Source organism: Cinclus cinclus, chromosome 1 (genome assembly GCF_963662255.1).
Source record: "Cinclus cinclus chromosome 1, bCinCin1.1, whole genome shotgun sequence".
Lineage (NCBI taxonomy): Eukaryota > Metazoa > Chordata > Aves > Passeriformes > Cinclidae > Cinclus > Cinclus cinclus.
In genome coordinates this window covers 33,463,407-33,488,485 of record NC_085046.1, presented here as the reverse complement: position 1 = coordinate 33,488,485, position 25,079 = coordinate 33,463,407, and the positions used below count along the sequence as shown (strand labels likewise).

The 25,079-nt window shown below is 39.3% G+C and overlaps 1 protein-coding gene across 1 annotated transcript in view; it reads left to right on the top strand.

Annotated features, from left to right (window-relative positions):
- The first annotated feature begins 11,479 nt into the window (after window positions 1–11,479).
- Window positions 11,480–25,079, top strand: part of HIBADH (3-hydroxyisobutyrate dehydrogenase) — an 83,004-nt gene continuing 69,404 nt past the window's right edge. Inside the window, exons 1-3 of the mRNA XM_062495966.1 lie at window positions 11,480–11,568; window positions 19,811–19,971; window positions 23,917–24,026. Of these exons, the coding sequence (XP_062351950.1) occupies window positions 11,505–11,568; window positions 19,811–19,971; window positions 23,917–24,026 (335 nt within the window). The 5' untranslated portion in view covers window positions 11,480–11,504. The remainder of the gene's footprint in view (window positions 11,569–19,810; window positions 19,972–23,916; window positions 24,027–25,079) is intronic.

The window sequence follows — 25,079 nt, the reverse complement described above, 5'->3', positions numbered from 1 at the left end:
ATGTTGTGGCTGACAACACTGAATTGCCCAGCATTTAAGGGAACCTAATCACAGGGCATGCAGTCTTAGCCTTCCAGTAAGATGGTGTGGCAAAACTTTGGAACATATTAGAAATCCCATACTATTGCTAACATTTCCTATTAAGGAGAAAGTTTCTCTCTGTGTACTTTGGATTTCTTTTCCAACACTTAATTGCAGCTGATGAAGAAAAGCTATTCAAAAGCTGCCAGGATTTTTAAATCTGTAGAGTGAGATTGATCAAATTTGTGGGTTTTCCCAAAGGAGTACAGGTGAGAGCAGACATGTAAATTTTGTATGTGTGTGCATGTGTGTGTGTGACAGAGGAGAGAGCAGGAGTTACTTCTAAGGTGTGAGACTTGGCAGCACTGCACTGTACAATGGGAACAAGAAACCACACGTCTGCAAATGACTGCATTAGAATTGCTGTTACTTCACTGTTGGGTTACTGTATTGTTAAAGTGAAAAGGAATGTTTTTAATAAATGCAAATAATGAATTAAATGCTTGCACATACTGAGGCTTTACCCTCTGGTGTGTAATTAATATATATGCACTGGAGACCCGGGTCTGGGGGAGTGTTTCATTTCTTATTTATGATGTTTGCAAGGGGTTTTTTTCCCTCCAGCATACCTCTTACTGGCATACACAGAACGGCATGTAAATGACCACTGAGTAGGTGTCACTGAAATCTTAGCAGATATAGAACAGGTAAATACCTTAGTTTGGTATGCTTTAGTAGATTTACTGTTTCTCTCAGCCTTTTATCTTTTCTATCTGAAAGTAATAGGAAGCTCCCAAATGACCAACATTTTGTTTTCAGAGGCAAGAAAACTGCATGTGGCAGGAAACAAACAAGCAATGAGATTTAAAAGTTCTTGTACCTCAGAGCACAGCGCTTAACCTTGAGGGACTGAAAGTAGAAAGGCACTTTCTGCAGCAGCCTACAGCAGGACTCTTGTATCCCCTTCTGGGTCCCCCTCCAGCACTGGCTGCCACCACTGACAGAGCACAGAAGCGTCTGTATACTGTACATGCATGAAGCTTGGCAGCTTTCCTATTTCTCATAATGGTATATGTCTTTTCTGGAAGGATCTAAAGATATCTGTGTCCTCATACTAATGCTGTCTCCAACTCCTCTAGCCTGGCTTGGGCAGTTGTTGTGTCTCCACCATTATACTGGTTTTTCTTGCTCCTTGGTTCCCTGAGCAGCTGTGCTCAAACTGGGGGGTTTGGTGCAGCTTCACCATTCCCTGCTGAGACTGGTACCACCTGAGTGATGCAGGAAATTTTTGTCAGCCTTGACTTGGCACCAGGGAAAAGGTCTGTCAGGTCATGCAGCACACTTGTGAGAGGCTGTGCCTGGCCTGGGTCTCAACACATTGATCAACTCATGCTGCTTTCCCCAAAACTCTTCATTCAGCTTGGAGATGGTCTAAAGCTCTAGTGTAGGTATTTGTAGCAAAAATTTCTCTGTCTCATCTTCTCCTACTGCTTGAGTTCTGAAACTCTTACATTATGAGTTCTTAAATTCCATGAAAAACATAATGACCATATTGCTACATACATCACATACAAATCAATTACTAGGAAACACAGTGCTAAAATGAAAATTTGTCTTTAATTCACCCCCAATGATTTATTATTCTGCTATGTCTATTAACATTGTACAGAGAAGAATATGTTGGATTTGCTATGCAAATTTACATACAGAAAGTAACATCACCTTTCTGGTGTTATTTGATCAGCACCATTCAGAAATGCAAAATATATGCTAATAATACAACTTTCGTACCTTTTCTTATTTCACACATTAATTTCCTTGTATAAGGAATATTTTTTAAAGGCAGAATACTGTAGAGCTAACATTTCTAGAACTTTTCTACAGAAAAGAAACATATTTATTAAATGGCTCTCCTTTTTGCTAATAAATATTTTACATTATATTGTAGCCAAGTTAGCCTACTTTCTTGTCCAAAGTTTGGTTGCATGTTGTTGTGTCTTGGAAAGGGAAACTTTCAATTAAAATAAAATTTACATTGTTAACATGGGTAACAATTCTTTTGAAATCACAGTAAGGTTACAGCCATGACATATGGCTTTGGTTCACTACATGGCAAAAGATCTGTTAGGCCTGTAATAAGTGTTTTGTACACAAACACCATGGTAAAAATCTGTTTTTACAATGTTTATTTCCATTACCTTTGCTAGGATGTGTCAGCAGGCAACATTTGGTCTGCATATCTGCATGTTTTGAATATACCATGTCTCTGCTGAAGGAGACTTTTTAAGGCTTTATGAAACTGCCTGCTTAGATGCTACCACTGAGGCCTGACTGAACTTGTCAACAGTATCTGTAACTTATGCAGCCTGTAAGTAGTGCAGCTTGTCCATAAAATTGGGTGACAGATGAATGAGTCTGAAAAACACTGTTATCTTACCAGATTTGAGACCTTCACCCATCATAATCCACACATTGATATCTTTATTTTAGCATTCCCAGAATCCAGGCATTTTTCTGTCTGATAGAAGAGATGCCAAAAGCAAATTCATTCTGTAGTTCTCTCTCTCCTTCCCAGACTTTTGTTGACTTGTGTTACCCATTCTGTTGCAATTAGTCAACTGCCAAGGGAGAATTCATTGAATATTCTTCCTAGTTGCTTTCTAAATTAAAATACAGATAGTCTTTGTTTTTGTCACATTAATCACAGGTCTGCTGGGGCCAAATCAACTCATTTGTCAGTGGGAATTTGCACAAGATTTCATGTGGGATGGATTTTCTCCCACAAAAGAGAAAAAAAGTCTTACTAATTCCACCCATTGCATGCCTAACATCACCCTGATTTTCCACTTACATATTGCTTTTTGATCATTTCACACTCAATATTTCACTTAGAAATCATTTATATCACAACTGTACTCGGCCTTCAGTATGATTAGGTAGCATGGAATATATTCAGTGATGGTATGAAAGTTATTTCCAATAGGGTTTATGAAGAACAGCTGAGCAAGTATGACCTCCTGACCTCAAAGTGTTTGTTTACTGGGAACTATACTCCAGTTCTCTACATTTAATCTGTCTTGGACCAAGCTGACATTCCCTTAGTAGATTTATTGTATCTCTAGAGGCTATTAGAAACACAACATTGTCACTGTTTATCTAATAAGATGATAATAGGATTATATTAGTCTAGTGATAATGGTACATTTATTTTCATTATTTAATAGTAACAAACCGAAGTTTAATTTAATGTTTGGTGAAGTTAGTGTGTTACTAGGGGGAAAAAAAAATCCAAAAAAGTACTTTTCTTTCAAACAAATTAGTAATGGAAAATATTTTTTATTCTATCTTATTTGTAAATCAAAGCATTGCTTTGTGTAGATGAGCAGGCATGCTATGTCAATTTTACAGAAATTATAATAATGAGAAAATCTGATTCAGAAAACTCAGACATGATGCAGATATCAACAACTTTGGATTTTGAGAGCTTGTTATGATGCTTTTTCTTGTGTATCTTTTCCTAGAATTTATCAGATATCCAAAGGCAGGCACAACAGACCAAATCTGCATTTCAATAATGTTTATTTGTAATCAAGGTGTCCAGGTTAAATTAATTTTTTATTAGTGCTGGTAGCTCTTAAGACAACAAAAATCACATTATTTTTAAAATTCAATAGGGAAATGCATTAATATATAACAGAAATTTAAACCAAAATTAATAATAAACAAACTGTTCCATACGTATGCATTGTCTGTGATGAAATGCCAGACTTAAAACAAAGGTGTGATTTGTATTTAAACTCTTAAATGTTACATAGAGTGAATTAATTTTAAATTTTCAGTAGGACTGAAGTGTAGAAAATAAGTTGGTTCTTTTACATTGATTTCTATTCCTTAGTAACAGTGTCACTTTATCAAAAGTTAATTAATTGCTCTCTTGATCAGCAGTGGGTTATGCTCCTGGGTACTATTTCTTCTAGCAAGCCAGTGGTAAAGAATGCACCTTGCTCCTTCAGGGACATTATGTTGCTGCCTCTAAAATCAGGAACAAAGTCTTAAGAATTTGATAGGAGCAGGATTACCTCCCACTGGGTGAAGTCATGACTTTGCTCAGGAGCATGCTATATAAAGACAATCTTTCTCAAACAATGTAGTTTACACTTTGGTGTAGGAAAACCCAAAGACTGAGTTGTGCCAGGTTTCCTCTTTCTTTTCCTAAGGAGGTTAGTTCAGGATTTTATCAGGTTAGTGTGAGGTTGCTGCTTTTATCCTGATACATATATGTTGGTTGGAAAAAAACTATTTTTTCCTGTGTTTTATATGCATGCATCTTTTCCTAGGAAACAATTATATAATTCTTACTCAGATTTCTTAGGCTTGAGATCAAGGTACCATGTAGCTTTTCCACATTGCTTTTCCCAGTCGCCCTACTATGTTCACTTTCTTTTGCTACATCAGTACCCAAAAACTTGCAGAAGGGCATTGAGTGACTTTTTTGTGCAATTCCAACACAGATCAGTATGTTATGTATGTAGTGGTTTGTAGGTAGAAGTAAAAAAAAAATCACCATGACTGATACCAAGTATTTATCACATATAGCAATGCTTCTTTTGGATTTTGTTTCCTTCTTCAGCTGCTTTTACAGAATCTGCCCATTTAAATCTGAACCAAAGTCATTATCCTCTTTGCATTTCTGTCATGTCAAAGAAGCTATGTTTATTAAATAGCAGTATTTAATAAACACTGCTAGATTCTAAATCCATTAGAAAAGCTAAACATTATCTTTCAGTTAAAACATAAAAATGACATGAATCTGAAATTGCTATGGGATGCTCTACTGGTAATTTACACTTTAAATTTTTTGTGTCAGTTCTCTAGTCCTTCTGTCTGTTTCTTGTGTCTAGTCGTGGTACAGCATACATGCAATAGCCCACATAGAACATCTTATTTATTTGTAAAAGACTGTAGCTGTTGAAGTTGCTCATAACCAGAACTGCAACACTGCAACATATTTAGCAAAATGCTGAAGACTTGTTCTCTGAGTGAAGTCTTTTCAGGGTCTTGGACTTTGGAAAATACACACTATGTTCCATGAAATTCAGCTGGATAAAGTATCTCTATTACATCCCACTTGTGTGGGAATTTGAATGGGACAATTGAATTCTTCCAAGAAATATGTACTTGAATCTTTTCAGCCAGCTCTCCAGGAAACTCAGCACAGTCTAGCCTAAACATCCTAATGGGATTTATCAGAGTTAAAAAGAGGACAAAAACTTTTGACCAACTGATCTTGGTATCAGTTAGTACAAATAAGTATGCATTGCTGCCCTGTGGTAGCCTGCCCATTCTGACATTCATCTGATGTCCCAGTGAGAAGCAACTGCTTTCCAAACTACAGTACAAATGCATACTAAAGTGCATACTACTGCAGGATACATTATATAATTCAGCAAGAAATAAAGTAGGTCCAGTGGCACAACAGCTTTTTTTCTGTAGGCAAAAACAACCACTTGCATTGCTGCTTACACATTCCTGTTTGTTATCTAGCAAAATGTGCACAGCTAAGAAATGAATGCTGCCCTGAGAATCCCATCTCAAATATTTACAAATGTGGAGCATGTTATATTACGTTGGACCCAAGGTCCCTCTAGCCTAGTAGGCTGTCTCCAGTAATGACCGGTCAGAGAGGAAATACTTTAGGATATTTTTCTGGAATGCTTTCCCAGCTCCAACTATTTGCAGCTCAGGCCTTCCTGACCAACTACACTGTGCTTTGATTGCATGTTTAAATATTATAACAGCTCTCTGATGCAGACAAATAAATTCAACAAATATGAGATGAAAAGTTAGAAGGAGGAATGGAACATGGTAGGTTTGGCTACCAATTAATTTTCATTGAAGTTTCAAATGTACTGTTGCATCCACTATAGCTTCTTTTGGCTGTCCTAAGTTGTGTTAACACTGAATTTAAATATCACTCTGCAATGAGGGTCCCATTTTACAAGCATCCTTTGCTTGTAACTCTTGCTAAATTCAATGGAAATTTAGTTATCAGCCCAGACTATAAAACTTGATGTACTGAATAGGATATTTCCCAAAAATAATGGGGGAAAAACCCAACAAAACAAAACAAAACAAAAACCAAAAACCAAAACAAAACAAAAAAAAAACACTCCCCCAGAAACCCCATCCCAAAGTAAAGACCAACCAACCAAACAAAAACAAGCCTCTGAGCAAATTTAATTATTTCATGCCAATGAAGTTAAAGTCAGGGGCAGGCTCTGAAGTGAATCTAGATACCCTTAGCACATTTTGGCATAGTGTATATATTTCCTTTGGCTTTCAGAGGTTCATTATTATTATTATACCTTATTATTAAGGGACAAAAAACTTCTTAAATGTAAGAAAATTAAAACTCACAAAAATACTATAAATATTCTGTGTTCTTAGGGTTGTGGGGTTTTTTTAATCATTTGTTTTATCCTTTTATAGTAAGTCCTTTAAAGAAAAATAAGATGACCATATTTTCAACACTAAGAATGAAAGGAGTAGCCTTCTTTACATTTTTTTCTGTTTATTAACATGTTTGATTACATTTCTTCACATGTCCTGTAACTTAATGGGCACCATGTGCCAACACTTAGAAAACAACCTGCCTATTTATGTAGAGCAGCAGCTGCTTTCAGTATTACAAATGCCCTAACAAGTTCTCATATTTTAATATCCATGTTTCAATACTACAAATCATGATGTGCACCTAAAGTATACACATAGTTCTTACAGGGAAAAAAAAAATAATCTCTGTCACTTAAACACAAAGTTCTAGATTTACATGTCACCTCAACAGTCCTCCCATGAGTAATAATTTGGTTTTACATTACCAACACCCAATAGTTCAGGAGCTGATTTAAGCCTGGCCCATTCAGTCCATCAAGAGTGAGGACTGAGTGTGCCACTGCAAGCATTTGTTCAGCAGACAGTAAAACACATGACTGAAAGGATGTAGGTTAACAACACTTCTATCTGCATGCCTGAGAGGGCCATAAATTGTAATGCAAGGATGGAGATAAGCAATGGGGTTTTTAAAAAATTTCATCTGCTCATTTCACAGGTCCAGTATAGGAAGCCATCAAAAGCCTGAAGTGATTGGATTGAGTGGGAGGATCTCCAGGCATACCTAGGTTTGAGTAGCAACAATGACTTATGGGGGTTTGGCAGCTAAAAAATCAGTTCTTAAAATAAAAATCATACTGTTTTTATAAAGCACCATGAGATCTGCCAATGAAAATAGACATATACCAGTTACATATTTACTATTTGTCATATACAATTTTTTATCCTGTTCTTTTTCACGTGTTGTACAAACTAAACTCTACTGTGCTAGAGCAACAAGTAGGCTAGGAAGTCTTCCTTCAGAAAACAGTTCCAACCATAATCAGTATGATATTTTGAGATCCCATTTCTTGCCTCAGTCATAAGGTTGGCATTACTGCTTTTAAGATACAATACACTATTGATGAAACAAAACTTTAAAGTCAATTAAACACTGGTAATCTTTCTACCACTGGCAAAGGCACATTTGTTAAGAGTTCACTTCTGTGGCATGTTTGCAGTGTAATCACTGATTTCTGGAAAGCTTTTCTGGCAGTTAAAGATAAAAATATCCAGTGAACTAATTTTTATAAACAATTTTATAATTGAATCACATTACTTGAAAACATTTTAGTTTAAAAAGTGGAGGTTGTATGCACTCAAATGTGGTATATACCTCCATTCTTAACACAAGGGAAAAGCATTTGTAGAACCAGGCTATACAAAAAACAGTTTATTTGCATTTTAAATAGTTAATTTCAGAAGTCATCACATACAAATATTTATGAAACTCACTACTAGGTATGAGTAAAGAGACCATGCTGCTTTGTTTGAAAAATAACCAACATTTATGTCCTGGGTTTTAATGTAAGTAAAAAAGCTTTTGTGGCCATTTACTTAAACCAAATATGTTTTTAAGTTAACAAAAATTTTTCCTTCATTTTGTGGGGGGAAAAATTTAATTAGGTAGGCAAAAAAATAAACACACAAACCAAAACTAACTACCAAGACTTAGTGAGATAAACTTCTCAAAGGCAAAGTTACTTTCAACAGAAGGAACTAACTGCACTATACAACTCTAGAAGGCATTTTGGAAAAAATAAAAAACACTAGAACTCTATTAATTTAATTTTCTGTCTTCTGAAAATGCTCTGCAGTATGATAGTCCTGCACTGTCTAGGAAGTCAGGCGCTTCCTTCTTGTACTGGCTACCTTAGTGGTACTAAACTACTAATATCTGTTCTATCAGTGTTCATAATGTAATCAGAGATTCTATTTAATCTAATCTCAGGAATTTTGTCTGTCTGCAATTTTTTCTATCTTTTGTACATTCTGTACAAAAGCAATGTAAACCTACAGTATAACAGTGGTCGTGTCCATAGCAAGTGTTTATTCACAAGTATGTTGGCAAAGTAATTTAAGGATAAGTCTACTACATTTTTAGGAATGGGCTATCCTTTTTCCACTTTGCCACACTTTTTTTGGGAGTAATTATAGTGCATTTTTATTATGTTGGAACTAAGTTTATTCTCCTCATATACCTTTTAAACAGAGAATGTGTTAGTTATACCAACACAAACAAAACAACCTTAGACATGAGAAAGGTGTAGAGAAAGATGCAATTATAGAGGTAAATCTGCATCTTGTAATGAGAGTTAAAAATCAGAATTCAAGGACCATGAGTACAACATTAGACTCTTCACGCATTCCTCTACATTTAGCTCCGCACCCTCCCACCCCCACCCCAAAAAACCTCACTTTTCTAACTCAGTTCTGACTTTATAAGAGTGTAGACCAAATTGGAAAAGGGCCAATGACTCTGAAAATGCAAGGTGGTGAAGAAGCAGGTTGGAATGCAAAATAACCCTCATGTTTTCTAGGTACTGTGTGATTACATGTAAAAATCAGGTTTCAAAGACTTCCAAAGACCTAATTTGGACCATACCTCGGTACAAATTTCTGCCAGTATAGCTGCTCAGTGAGGAGTTACACCTCTTCTCACCACAAAAAAAAAATAAAAGTACAAGATGGTACTCAACTTCTTCTCCACTGAGAAGGGTAAACATAGCTCAGTAGCTTTCTTCACTTGGCAGTCTTCAAATGGCCCAGTGACAGAGATGAATGAGCTTACAAAATATTGGTATATTTGAGTCTATGGAGCTTCCCACATTTTGCAAAGTGTTAGCAAATGGAAGAGTTTCTGTGTTTGTGTCTCTTTCCATTGCTTTAATTACAGAGATTTTTTTCTTTTTTCTCACATCATATTCTGTCTCAATGATCAACTGAGAGGCAGTGAGAGAAAGAAGCAATTGGGTGAAGGTATGAGATCAGCCTACTGAGTGGTAGCACCTTCACACGTCACAGTAAAGCTACTATATGACCACAGCCACGTTCACTGCCCACAAAATTCCTTTATGTTGAGCTAGATTGATTTAACTATATTTAACTGTAGCGCTTTTTATGGGTAAATACAAAAATATATATTACGGTACTGATAGGAGAGCCAAGCTCATATATATTTAGCCAATTCTTTCTGTGCTAACATATAGTTGAGTGAAGACATGTTGTGGTGAGACCTGAGATCTGTGCCTCATGACTGCACTCCCAGAAGTCTGTAAGCGATACTACATAACAGCTACAAAAAAAGCTCTGACCTAACAAGAGTAACCTAATGACTGAGGGAGTACCCAGCATCCTGGCACAACAAAGCAAGGAAATTTTTTTTGTTAGGAAAAGAAGTTAACTATTTTGTTCCAAAGAGATGGATGTGGCAGTTGCAGGACTGGAGCTGAAGCTTCACTCGGAGAAGGCAGCACTTGCCTGCCTCCAGCCTGCCCTCCTTCAGAGCAGGATGTGCTTGCTCACACACCCACCTGAAGATCTCCCAGAGTTGCCAGCACTGTCTCCGGATGCTGGGCTGAGGGTGAGCAGCCCAGCTCTCATAAATTTTATTGATGTTGATAAACCCTGTGTTAGGCCTTTTGGAAATGTGCTCTGGGCACGATTATACTGGGCTTGCATAGCAAAATTATGGCAGTGGTTGGGCACTACAGGGCTGGCTTCTGTGACTAGATGACCCCACAGTCCATGATGACCCTGATGGGACAAACCGGCCCCCTGCAGCCCATGGAAGTCGTCGGTGGAGCAGAGATCCACCTGCAGTTCATGGAGGACCCCTTGGTAGAGCAGGTGGATGTGCCCAAAGGAGTCTGTGACCCCATGGGAAGCCTGTTGCTGGCAGGATCTGTGACCCCACACGCTGGAACACTCTGTTCCTGAGGGACCGCACCCCATGGATGGGATCCTACACTGGAGCAGTTAGTGAAGATCTGCAGCCCAGAGGAAGGACTCACACTGGAGACCAGGCAGGAGTGTCTCCCATGGGAGGAACCCCACTCGGGAGCAGGGTAAGAGTGTGAGGAGTTCTTTGCCGGAGGAGGAGGAAGCAGCAGAGACAGCATGTGATGAACTGATTCCAAACTCCACTCTCCAAACCACTGTGGCACTGAGGGAGGAGGAGACAGCAAAATCGGGAGTGAAGTTGAGCCCGGGAAGAAGGAAGGGGCGGGGACAAAGTGTTTAAACACCTAGATTTTTTTTTTAAATTTATTATCCTACTTTAATGACGTTGATAACAAATTAAATTAATTTCCCCAAGTTGAGCCTGTTTTGCCCAAGACAGTAACTGGTGACTGCTCTCTCCTCATCCTTATCTCGAACCACGAGCCCCTCACTGTTCTTCCTCCCCACTGTCCGGATGAGGAGAGGCAGTGATGGAGCGGCTTTGGGGGCGCTTGGCGCCCAGTCGGGGTAAAGCCCGCACCACGACCTAGCCAGTCCCAGAATCACAGGATGGTTTGAGTTGGAAGGGGCCCTTGCAGACCATGCAGTTCCGACCCTCAATAAGCACCAACTCTTATTTGCCACCAGACTCGACTTTCCCTCGCGCCGAGGGCGCCGTCTCGCAAAACAAGCTGTCTCCGCCAAAACGCCGGCGCTCCGTTCCTCTCCCGCTTCAGCCAAGCCTCCACCGCCGGCAGCAAAGCAGAAAAGACAAAGCGGCAGCGGGCAGGCACAGGCGAGCAGAGCCGGAAAGAAACGCCTTCCCGGGAGCCGCGGGCAGCGGGATACGATGTCCCACCGCCCCAATGAGGTGCTCCAGAGCCGGCCCAGCCCCCGCCCCGCCCCGCGCTCCGGCCCCGCCCCGCGCTCCGGCCCCATCCGTCACGGGGCGATGGGCGGGGCCGGCCGCCAGCAGGAGGACGCTGCGCACTCCCATTGGCTGTGCCCCGCCGAGCGCCGTCCGTGGTTGGCTGCGGCGGCTGCCGCTCGCGGCGCGCGGGCGGTGGCGGCGGGCGGCGGCGGCCGGAGGTCACTCGGCACGGGGGCGCAGCATGGCCGCGGCGGTGGTGCGCAGGGGACCTGCGGGCTGGTGGCGCTGGCACCGGCGGGTGATGGGTAAGGACAGGCCCCCTTCCCTCGGCTCCGGTGGCCCCTCTCTGCCGGCCGGGCGGGGGAAGGCCGCGCCTCTCCCGGGGCGCGCAGCTGCCGCTCTGCCCTTGGCGGCCGCGGGCCCTCCGAGCCCGCTGCAGCTCCGGAGCCGCCTCCCCGTGCGGCGTCCCCCGTGACGGACCCACCGGGCGGTCACGGCTGGCACGGCGCGCTGCCGCTGCCGCCTTATTCGGGGCTCCACCGGAGCGGCTTGGCTTAATAAACGTTTTCACTCATTTGCTCAGAATAGCGTGCCTGGTAATCATAAGAGCCCACATATGCTTCCTGGGGCAGCAGTGACATGTCTGCCGTACCTGTTACCTAGGTTTTGGCTGTTCAGCCCTCTCGGTCACTGCATCCGATTATTTTCTTTAAACTGAAGGTAGTAGATCCAGTGACGCTTCCTCCTGTGCCCGCTCTCCAGGCGCTGGTGCTCACCTGTGGTTGGTTCATGGGCAGTGGAAGGAGCAAGCACTGCAGATGTAGTGTCGGTGCAAGCAAAGAAATAATGTATTTGTAGAACTGGACCTTGACGTTTTCCCTTTCCAGAGTCCTGAAAAACCACACAGCTGTTCCTAAGTAATTTAATCGCTGAAGTAAATTATTAAAAATAAACCTTCAGTAGTCTTTTCTGTGTCATTTTGATTGCAGTCTGTTGGTAGTGTGTGTCACTCTGTGGTTAGGCTCCCAACACATAAGTGAAGGCTTTTAACTAGCAAAGTGGAAGAAATGGATTCTTTTAAATGGTATATGGTTCTAAAATCTTGACACTCAACAAAGTGGTTCAGGAATTACTAAATTACTTTTAAGTAGGTAGCTTTTAAAACTTTGTAGCCCCCCCTTTAAACCTCACTTAAACTAATGAATGAGAAACATTTGACAAATTTGATGTTATCTTTCAGTGCTCTTTTTGCTCCACTGTCTCTTTTCCACTAATGCCTCTTTTTTTCTAGTTGCGGTTCTGGTATAGTGATAAGTAATAGCTCAAGTGCAGCAGGCAGGTTGGTCCAGTGGTAGTAAAGTTAAATACACACTGTTTATGTGTTTAGTACCTTTTGTGATACCACAGTTGAAAGCAATAGCTTTCAAGGATTTTTGAACTTTCTGTGCATGGTGACTGTTAGGTATTTCTGTAAGAGCTTTGAAATCCACTGTCATGGTCAATTTCCAAATGATCATGTTTAATGTAGGGCAGATGGTGGGGATCTTGTTTCTTGGTGGTAAGCATAGGTGTGAAAAGGAGCCCAACACTGGCCCTTAAAGTTGAAAAATACAGTTCGCCTGAAGACTTGAGCAATAAAATGTAACTAAGGAGAAATTGTGACTCTCCCAAGAAACTTCCATAGAACAGAATTTCACTCACAGCATTTAAGCTCTGACTTAGTCAGTAGTGACTGTGCTGAAAGTGCTCTTGACTCTGAGAAATCTTTATGGGATGAAGGTCTAAGCATTAAGCCTTCTTAACTGCTAAGCTCTACTGCTTAGTTATGTGTCGTGGCTTCCCCATCTCTAACGCATTTACTAAGTTGGCCATTCTTTTCTTCAGTTTTGATGAGTCTGACAGTTGGGTTTTGAGTAGTGATTTCATCATCTGTCCTGAGTGAAATGCTATCCTAGTGAAGGAATTCTGCCAGCTCTGAGAGCTGTCCAACACCACAGCTTGGTTAGCAAGCAGGCTATTTTCCTTCTCTTGTTGAATGCTCCTTGTTTGTGTGGTCAGTTGCTCTTTGCAGTTGCTCTTTGCATGATGGTTTGGGTTTTTTGTATGTTTACACTAGAGATTGTTAAAATGTCTAGGGGGAAAATAAAGAGCTGAGAGCAGATTTTGGAGGAGCGTCTTGGATGTGTACGTTTGTGCATTAGCCAGTTGGACAGAGACTGTGTAGTCTTGTGTTCTGCAGCTGGCAGGCGCTGACAAAGGTGCTTCATGGAAAGGGTTTATAAAACTTTACTTTAAAATGTATTTCTTTAATGGATGTGTAGAAATCCCTCCTGGAGACTTTTTGGGGCGGGGAGGGGGGGTGGAGTGGGGTTGGGGGATGAAGAGGCAGTTAATGAATTATGGTGTCTGAGAAAAGAAGATTTTCTGGTGAATGAAGATTCATCAGGTGAGGGAGCTGTTCGTCAAGGAAGACAGTACTGTGCTAGAGAACAAAAATGTCATTACAAGTAGTTTAGTTGGAGTGGAGGGGACCCATTCAGTAAATAGTTAAGTAGTACTTTTGCTAGCTTAACAGTACTTGTTCTGATGCAGGAGCTCTGTTTGAATGACTCTATGCTCTGGTACCAAGAAGCATTTATTACTAAACAGGGATTATGACAGAAGACCTGCTGCTCAGAAGTCCAGCACGTTACTTAATTAAGGGATGAAGTGTACACTTGAATTCTTCTTAGATGAAAAGTACTTACTATATGGTTTTCTCTGTAATGTATTAGCAAGTATTTAATAAGGTATAGCTACAGATAAGAAAAAAATATGTATAAGAAGACTGTGAGTGTTACAAGATAGCATCTCTGGTTTTGTTCAGCAGACCTTTACAGAGGCAAGAAAAGTCAAGTGGGATGTTTTCAATGTAAAGCTGGCCAAATTTAGAGTATTGTAATCTTCTTAAATTATTATTTTGGCAGAGTGCACACCTCCAAATCATTGTATAGCCTTTGGAAGTCTGTGACCATGGGACAATTTAAATTCCTTTTGGCAAAACTTCTGGGAGCAGAAGGATTCTACCCATGTACAGCTGGCCTCTCTAACTTCTATATTTCTTCATCTAGTTCCCTCCTGGGATCCAGTTTCAGTAGAGGTTTTAAAAATTACACAGAGATGTCTGCATAAAACACAGAAGCTCACTCTGGTCCTTCCTTTCAAAGTAGGAAGGAAAAAAGGGATGATGTTTTCTGTTGTGCTTGTACCAGAACTTCAGATACTAAATCTGTGGGAAAATCTTTCATTTAGTGGCTCATACTGAGTTGTCATCATGTTTCCTTTTCTGTGTCAAGTGACTTCATGTGTATTTTCTCATAAAGCCCCAAGCAAAACCAGCAACTTCAGTAGTTGAATTTACTCTGGGCATCTTCCCATGATCCTGTTAAATCTCAAATATTGGGAAAGAGGTGAAGTTTTACTGATTCAGAGACATCAAGAATGTTAGTATGAACTTCAAATGCTCTGATTAGGAAGCTCTTATGGGATGGGACTGTGTGGACTCTCATCCTTGTGCCATTTGGTGAATATGGTTCAAAATAAATTTCATAAAGCTAAGAATTAAGTAGTATAGTTGAAATTATATCTTGGGAGTTATTTATTTCTCAGTCCTGTTCTTGGCCGGTTAGACTCTAGAGTACAAGTGCATTGGATTTTTTCCAGGTCTGCTGTCTGTGGTTCTACCCAGTTATTAGTCCCTTTTTGTTTGAATACAAAGAGATGTCCTCAGTTCTGCATATTATAGTATTTGTGCAGTCAAGTATTTGCAGTGAAATCAGGACAGCATTGGAGCTGGAATTCATTCTTGAAACTGTAAGACTCGTTACTTTGGGAGATAATGTAAAATGAAATGTAAACATCTGGAATGATCTAAACTTCTCATCATGCAAGTTAGAAATAAAGCTGCTCTCAGTTTCTTTATAAAAAGTTTGAAAACACAAGTTTTAGGTCATCGACAGGCCAGGTATTCTAAAGACAGGATTACAATCTGTGCATTTCTGAAGTTACTCTTCCAGGAGTTGCATTTTGTTCAAGAAGAGGCATTCAAGAGATTCATAAACTCTTGCTTATTTTTTTAATTAAATTGTTTTTAAGGCAAAATTCTTGTGAAATTGCAGATTAAGTAAAGTTTTTCTATTGCAGGCTGATTTCTCAAAGCAAAAAATCTGTATTTTAGTTGTATTGACCATAAGCCCCAAATTTGGTGAGAGTGTCGTAATTGACTCTCCTCATCAGCTGAGTTTTCACAGGTATGAGGATATGCAAGCACATATTCCCTGAAGAGAATAATGAAGAATCTTCTGGGAAAAGCCCAGTTTCTTTGGAGTCAGTATAGCTGTAGCTGGTTTTGCTCACAATTAGCTTGATTTACAGATTAATCTGTATTGCTGGTTCTGTTCCCAGGGAAAGAGAATTAGTTGCACATTGTATCAGTGATTATTTTAAAAGTAAATTCTGTTGCTCCTGCTTCTGATGTTCTGCCCTCTCTTAGAAGTTGAGTGTAGACTGGGAAATTTTCCAGCCATGTGATTGCAGCAGGTCACTGTGGATTTTATGGTTGGAGTAAAGTGGGCTCAATACCACAGGGACAGTTTCAGCAAATGCTTATACAATTGATGGGATTAGTTAGCGTACATGGTGTGGGTTTGTAGAATATCAATCCTTAGATGCTTGAATTACACAGTTTTTTCAAAACTGAGTTTGTACTACATATCAGATTCTAAAAAGTACCAGCATATGTTGGACATCACATTCTGTGAAATCATACGTGGAGGTTCATCTAATGGGAAAACATGAATGTTATTGTCTTTAAAAAAATCCTCTTTTTGGCAAATCTCCGCTGTCTTAAGTAGTCATTAAAAATATGCCATTCATCTAAATATAGTTGATTCAAATTTAATTGAAATCATCTCTGTTAGATCTGTGAACTAATTTAATCAGTCCTCTAAACCAATTTTCCTGTGTTTGAGTACCTGGAGATCTGAAGATTTTTCAAAACTGTTAATCAAATTATTTAATTTTGAAGTGTCTTATATAACACTGGGCTGTGAAAAGTTAAACCAAAATAAAGCCAGAAACTGCCTCAGGAATTGGGCTACTAATCTAACAGGTCCCAGTCGCCATGGATTTGAGTATGTTTTAGCACATAACAGAAAGTGGTCTCTGATTCATTAACTGAGGAAAAAAATCAACAGAGAGAGACAAAAGGAGAGATAATAGAATACAATGACACAAAACTTAATAGTACTTCTCAGCAAGTTGTCTTGTATCACAGCCTAACATTTTCCATGCCTTTCTGGGGATACTACAAAATGACAATTTTTAAGGGAGGCCTTATAGTAGAAGTATGTGTTCATTTAATGGATATTTACCTTGTGAAGAGCTAGATGCCTTAGAGGCACAATTAAAAGTGCGTGTTTGCAATAGGCACGTCACTGCAGTCTAATTACCAGCTGAAGTCTTAATATTAAGATGTGATGACAATCATGAAAATTCATCAAAGCAAAGCAGTCTTATGTGACATTGTAGAGAAAAAGCAGGCAGGTTGCAGAGAAGGAGTGAAAGTAGCATGGGCAAAATGTCCTTCTCAATTCCTACCATGAAGATCAAGGCCAAATTAGATCTGTTGAGGCAGGTGACCAGGTTCTGAAGCAGCTGAGACCTCAGATGTGATGGATAAATCAGTGAGACTTAACAGATCATGGATGGGTCTTTTAGGCTGTTCTGAGTGACAGGCAACACTGCTGGTGTCAGCACTGATAGCAGAAAAAGGTATCAAGAAAGTTTTCAGTTTGAGGTGATGGTTAGATGTATGTGAGATAGTGTGAGAAAAGGAGATCGGGATAAAAGTGAGGAGTCTACAAGAATGAGCCTAGATATGGTAATCAGAATTATTCCTCTGGTAAGAAGAATAATGGAATTCACAGAAACAGAGAAAACTGAGGTTGGAAGCAAGGTTTCCAAAAGTCTTTAATCTTTAAAACTCATGGTCACTCATGGTGTTCTAAGATTGCTAGAAGGATGGAGGTACCACAATGTCTCTGCATTGCCTGTTCCAGTGCAGAAGCTTTTTTCCACATCAGAGATGCTTTCCTTATTTCCAGCCAGAATTTCCCTTCCTGCAGCTTTTGGCCATTGCCCCATGTCCTATTGTAGTGCACATCTGTGAAGCGTTCAGCTTCATTTGCTCTCTAACTCTTCTTTCCTCCCACTCCATAGGTCATAGAAGACTGCAGCCTTTGCTTCTCCCAAGCTCAGTAAAGACAGTTCTCTTGGCCTCTGCTCATAGGCCATGTTCTCCTGCTCCTTGGCCAGATCTCTTGATGTTTGCTGGGCTGTCTGCAGTCTGATCACATCTCTTGTATGCTTGCTGTGTAGAAGAATGGCTGGTTTATTTTACCTCCTGGGTCTGCTCTTGCAAATGCAGTGCAGAATGTCATTAACCTTTTGCTGCAAGGATGCACTGCTGACTCATGCTCAACTTCCAGTTGATAGGAATCCACTGGCTGTGCAGAGTTGCCAGCTGTCTAGCCAGTCTACAGCCTGCAGTGACATCCCCTGTCCCACATCCAGGACATACTTGTCTTTATTGAACTGCTTGCTATTTCTTCAGTCTTTCTGAATGGTAGCCTTGTCCTGCCATTTTTCAGACATTCCCCCCAGTTTGGTGTTACACATGATGTTGCTGAGGATGTTTATATTTAATCATCAGTCATTGATGAAACTTTAAACAGCTTCAGTATTGACCCATGAGGAACATCATGTGTAACTAAACTGTTCCTAGTCTTGGAACTACAGATCACTGTTGAGTCAAACACTCCAGACAGTATTTTTTCCTTCAAGCAGTTTTGCAGTCCAGTCCATATTTTCCTCATTTGGCTACTGGGATACGAGAGGAGGCTGTTCTGAAAGCTTTACTGAAGTCAAGGTAAATAAGATCTACTGATATTAAGGGCTAGAGAAAGAAAGATACTTAAAACCAGGGGTTAAAGCTCCTCAGGAAGTGGGAAGCTTTGGGCTAACTAAAGGAACAATTTTAGATTAGTGCAAGTGAGGGACTGGGGAAGACTGACTCATAGAAACAGTGAGAAGAAGACTCCAAGATGATTGTTGCTGATGATGATGCTGGTTTAGGTTCTTTGTTCATTTGTTCCCTGGTTTTGACATGTAGCACTTCTTTAAAAAGCAATGGGCTCTTTTCCTGACTTATCTCAGTTTTCACTAAGCATTTTCCCAGTGCACATGTATTTTAAGTTGTGCTACTTCTCTAGCTATGTAATTGCTGCAGGCATCTGTGGAAACTGTCTCAGACCAAAGTTCTCTCAACAAACCTGATTTATTAAATGTGGCACTTCCAAAACAGTGCTGCAGATGAAAGAGCATGACCGCTGCTGGCTAAGAAGGAGCTTAAAGTCAGAAAGACTTTAAAATGATTAATCAAATGTTATTGGCCTAGAGAGGATTCTTTGCTAAGCACTGAGACCTCTTAGAGTCTCCATCCAGCTTAGGCACATTTTCTGTATGTGTACTTCAGAGCTACAGTATTTCTGTAGTTAGCCTTGTTTCTGTCTGCTTAGTAGTGTTTATTCTGTATAACTTTTTCCTTTGTCGTAAAGGAGAAAGTATTTTATGTAATTGGCAAAGAAATCTAGTCACTGTCAAATTGTACTGCCTTTGGATTAGGAGTGTCCAGAGTGATGAGATAGTGATTGCAATAGATGAATGCCTGCAGTGCTGCTCCTGTCTAGAATCTGATGCTCACTAATCACTGGGAAAAGGTAACTGACTAAAACTTTAGTGATTTCCACATGTTGGAGGTTAGGCTTTATAGTTCTTTCTTGGTAGAATGGTAAATAAAATACAGAAGTTATTCCTGCAAAGACTTTGCAATTGGTTTTTATACTATATTTTGTTCTAATTTAAACTGTGGCTTAAAACATGGCTTAAAGGATTTGCCATGATTTACTGTGGAACTTTCATCTTCTGGTTAGTGGCTTGTATCTGATTGCAGGATCAGAAGAATCTGTGAGGGGCTGCATGAAGTGGCAGCCTCTGTCCATTTCTAGAGAGCACATGCTATATCCCATGGCTGCAAGCAAAGTTGCAAATAAAGAGTCTATAAAATATATATAAAATTAGACTGTACATATCCAGTTTAGAATTTAGACACGTAATAAAACACAGACAATCCTGCCTATTTTAAGTCTGCATTTGAGTTCTTCTTGGATCTTAGTTTTAAGTACTGTATTCTTTTGAAACGCCCACATTTTCCTAACTACAATAATTTTCTTTGATGTGTAGAAAAATCACTGTGGGATGGTATTTGCGGCTCAATGTGTGCTGTAATGTAAGATTTAAATTATGTAAAATAGGATTCACATTTGCACTGTTTTTAAGCATAAAGCTGTTAAAATAATTGAAAACAGATTATGTGGCAGCTTTTATTATGTCATTGTTGTATGTTAGTCTAAAATGCAAATATATTGATCTTTATTGTTTTGAAATCAGTGTGTTCTAGGACTATGGCATCCAAAACCCCAGTTGGATTCGTTGGGCTGGGTAACATGGGAAATCCAATGGCAAAAAACCTGGTAAAACATGGATATCCAGTTATTGTGTATGATGTCTTCCCAGAAGCTTGCAAAGAATTTCAAGACTTGGGTGCTCAGGTATAGTAATAAACTTTATTCCAGCAATAACTGTGTGTGTTGAATGGTTCCTGCATGCAATGCAACTAAATCATATGGGTTTCTTTCTTGGTTAAGATCACAGTCAGAACTGAAACAGCACAGTGAATACAGTCTGTATCTGTGAGGTTTCAGTTAGAGCAAAGGTATGATTCTATCCCATGTAATTTTCCTGCTGTTAGCCAGAATTGCTACCTTGTCAGACTTCTCTAGCTGTCTTTTTCTTCCCCCCCACCCCCGCCACTTTTTATGAGAGTAGGTTGATGGCCTGTTCTTTCACCTCCTGCTTTCTCCTGCTTCCTTCTCCCCCAGGTCTAGATAGCCAGTAGACTGCTTTTCATCTGTTTCCTACTTTGACCTTTTCAGGTTAAATGACCCTAGTTAAAAATTCCTGCTGGCATAGCTATAAGTGGTATAGGGACATATGAGCTTTCCTGCTGCTTCAAGGTGTAGTCCTCAGGGGCAGGGGAAAAATCTAATTATTTAAGTGCTTATTCTCTTAGAGGTGAGGAAGGATATGGTGAGAGAAGAGGAAGGAATGAAAAGGAAAAAGGAGGGAAGGAAATGGATTACATTAGGGAGCTTTACCTTCCTGCAATATACCCTGCAAAATCTTGGCCCTGTTCCAGCCAGTCCTATTGCTTTTCTTAATCTGTTAATACCATCAGAACCCCATTCTCCCAGGTGGTTGTGTCATTTCTATGTGTCTGTAACACATTTGAATGGTTTTGACATGCTCCAAAGCTGTCACAATTTAGACAGTTGTGGGCAGATGGATTCGTGCTTAAAACACAGAAAAAAGAGTGAAGTGCAAAAATAAACCTCTCATGTAACAATATAGAGGCTAGAAGGGAGTTTTCCAGCAGTGGCAAGGAAACTGTAGGTAGATCTAGACAGAGGAACTGTGTGCCTTGAAAGTCTAAATTGTTACAGCTAATTGCAGCTGTTTTAAATAATGAAGTAACATCAAGATTCCTAAAAGATAAAATGTTACCACACACCTGTTAGTAATTAATTGCAGCTCCCCTAGAATAATTACAGAATCTTGGCCTTAAGTGGAAAATAAGCTTTTCACCTCTTTTCCTACCTTCTGTTCTTATTTTGTTAAAGCAGCCAAGACCCTCAGGCACGAACCAGACCTGTCTTGAGTAAGACTGGGCAAATGGAAGAGGCTGTTTTGATCTATTGGTTGTATCTTTAATTTGTGTTCTGCAGTTGGATCTTTTCTGTGGCTACCCATACTGATAGCTTTTTGCCTTTGCAATGGAATCCTTGGCATTCACTGAAGCAAGACTTAACATGTGATAATAAAGGTGAACTGTGATGCCTTTCAAAATCAAGTCCAAAGTATGTTTTAAGATCATAAATCACTACGAGAATACATGGGTAGGCTTAAATACAAATAAAACAAACTTAAAGGAAATATGTGAACATAATTTCCTCTTCTTGATCTATAGGTGTAAATCCTACCTCAACACTTTTTTCAGGAGTTGAAAACTTGTGGGTCCATGGGGCCTTGTAGAAACTGCTGTAGAAGGAAGATTGGGCTCTAAGGGCTGCTTTCTCTTTGGTCTGGCTATAAGGGTAAAACCATCAGGGGTGTTACAGGGGTGAAATGACCCCAAGAGACAGCAAATCTAGTCAAATGTCCATTGTTTAAGGCCAGTGCTGCTACCAAGGTGTATGGTGGATGCAGGATGTTTTACCATAAATCTGCACAATCTGTGGCTCCACTTTCTTTTGCCACTGAAGTAAACAATTGGGACGTGGTACATGTCAGAAAGCAGCCACCCACCTGCTAATAGTGAATAGTAAGAGGAAAACTGTCTGAGCATGAGCATGTGGAACCACTCGGGGTGAATCTTGGAGAAAGTTGGAAGGCTCACACAGTGGAGTAACTGCATGTCAGGATTCAGTTTACAGGTCTTTGTATCTAAATCCTGTCTCAAATTTAGAACATTGAGAATGTTGCTGGAGTCACCTGATGCATAAAGCATCATAAAAATAAAGCTTGCTTTAGTGTACAGTAAGAATGGCTTTTCAGGCAAAAAATAATAAATTTACTTACTGTAAATATAAATAAAACAAAATAAGGAAGCAGTTTGGAACAAATACAAGCAGATACACATATTGAAGGGCAGTACCAACAACCAGCAGTATGCAGAAAAGTCCTATCCAGTTGCATACTGCAGAAGTTTCCTTGAACTAAACAAGTATCAGAACATATACTGGCCTTGGTGGACTCTGAACTTGTATAGTCTATGTTGGAAACCAACAATTAGTATTTGGTCTTTTTTTTTCTTAAGTTATGCACGTATTCTTAATGTTTTCAAATGCTTGATATTTTATAAGAGCTTTCAAATCATTCAGCTTTGTTTCTGAAACATAAAGTCCCAAATAAAATTAAGGTTTATATGCTGCTTATTGAACCAGGTAGATTTTTTTTTCAGGCAATATTATTCATATTTGTTAATAGTACCAAAAGGTCAAGAGTGTCTATTCCCACTTTTAATTCCCACTTTGTTTTGCTACTTTTTTCGAGGTACCTGAAAGTTTTTCCTTTGCATGGTTGTAGAAGTACTGTCCCAGTCCATGTACGTTTTTTAATCTCATTTTCTTCATGTAAAAGGCTTCTTATTTTGAAAGACATGGATAGAATGAATGAATTTCTGTTTAGATAACTACTGTACTATGTGTTTGTACCTGTGTTGTTTAATAATTATTTAAAACTGTAACCAAAACCCAGTTATGTTCTATCTATGTAGCCAAGTAGAAATTTGAGGCTGATACAATATTTCAGTTGTGTGCCTAATATAGTATATTTTTCAGTTTCTGGTTGAAAAATGCAAATGGACCACTGAGTCTTAAGCTGATATCCTCCAAACCTCTAAGAATATTGGAGAGCATAGTTTCAAATAAGAAGGCATATATAGATTCAGGTTCCAATTTCACAGTTCCTTTCTCTACTTCTAATAATATACATTGAGACTGAACCAAACCAGAGATACTCAGAACTAGCAACAAAGGTGTCATACTTCTTTTAAAAGGGATAGGCTCTCTCTTCTCCAGGGAGGCAAGTCATAAAATCAACTAATCAGATATAGACGGTTAGCTGCTTGTAATTGCCTCATTTATTTCTGCTCACCTTTGTTCTTTAGACTAGAGCACGTTTCCTTTTGTAACTCTGTGGTATGCCAGATGTTTTGTGCAGTACTAACTTATTCTTTCTAAACAAAATCTGCATGTTTCTTAGTCCCCTCTATGCCAGTTTCTTTGTGTTTTTTTCCCCCCAAGAGTCTTGTTCAGTGACTACTTGCAGTCTTCCCTTCTTTTGTTAAGAAGTCAAATAAAAATCAAGAAGTTTCTTATGCTGTATCCCAGAAGTCCTTAAAGGTGTAATTCAGCATTTATTACAAATGGCTGAAATTAGATTTGATGCTTGTGAGCTAAAGATAAAAGAATAAGCTGTATGTTTGTTGCTGTTTTCCCTGGGCTATGAATGTGTTAACAATGCAATTTTAAAGAAATTAATTCAGACCTGTACAGAAATCTTAGTGGTAAATGCTTTCCAAGTGAAACTCACAACTTAGCTGTCAATATTTCATTTGTTTGGGTGTGCATCTTAGATACTATACTACCTGCCTCTGAAAGTGACTGCAGAGAGATAATATACTTCTCAAGTTAGGTATGGTTTTTTAACAACTAATACCTAATAAATGTATTTTGAAAATTGTTCAGATATTTTTTGTGAAGGATGCTTGAACTGATAATTTTCCATTATCAGACCAGTTTTTTTTATGCTTTAATTTTTTACCTAGCTTAGTTGTGACTGGTGAATACTAAAACCAAACTCATCAAACATGTCTGACATCTCTTTTTCAGGAAGTGTGTAAGCTTATATTGTTTGGGTCTTTTTTTCATTAAAAGGTAACAGAATCCCCAGCAGATGTAGCAGAAAGAGCAGACAGAATTATTACCATGCTGCCTTCTAGTCCCCATGCAAAAGAAGTTTACACAGGAACAAACGGAATTCTAAAGTAAGACTTTTTTGTAGTTCGGAGAATTTCCACTCATACTCAAGGTTTGTCTGATGATTGCTATTGTTGTAATTCTTCCTGTGCCTTCAGGGCACTTAATTCAATGTTCTCTGTTCTGTCACTGTTGATATTTCTAATTATATGAGTTCTCTCATATAGTACTTGCTTTTGAATGGCTTTTGGCTGAAGTCCTAATTTTATTTTCAGTAGAATAACAATTTTGTGCATTTCAGGCAACTATTAACTATTATCTGCCTTTTCAGTTGCATGAGTCTTTTGCCATAATGTAATGTACTGCACTCAAGCACAACTAGAATATTTGCTGGTAACCATTATTTGCTCATATACTATTTCCTTTAACTTGAAATCCAATAAATTAAATGTTCTGAAGAGATGCCATTGTGTCTTATGGTGTTAAAGTGTATTTACATAGAAGAGCTGACAAGACTTTCTTGATTTCTGCTCTTATTCTCTGTTTATTACACAAAACCCCCCTAAAGATTTTGTTTTATGTGAAACAGTGTTTTTTAACTTTTGTGGAGGGATTTCCACTGAACCTTAAATCCATAATCTGCAGAATTCTAATGCTCAGAGTTTTTGAACTTGCCAAATAAAAAAATAAATATGATTTAAAAGTCTGTTCTGGCTAGATGTGCACTGCTCCTGGCAGGTTGACTAAGGCCACTGGATGCCTCTGAGGATCGTGTAGGCTCTTACAGCTATCCAGGTTAATAAGGTAAAGGAAAATCATACAGAAGACAAAAGTACAGTAGATCATTAGAAAACCGCTGATGCCTTTTTAGGTATTGATCGTACAATATTGAGATGCAGTGATAAGAAAACGGGAGTAGAAGAGAGGGATTCTGTCCTTGCTATGTAGGAATAATAGTTGTTTCCTTCCCTTATTCTCTGTTGTTTAATTCCTCCTAAAGAAGGACTGAGCAGGTCTAAGTATCACTAGCTTAGACCCTTCAGGGAAGATGGGTAATTGGATCAGCCTCACAAAGCTGGGGAAACAGCTGTGGGAGAGCTGTACCCGTGATGGCAGTGATT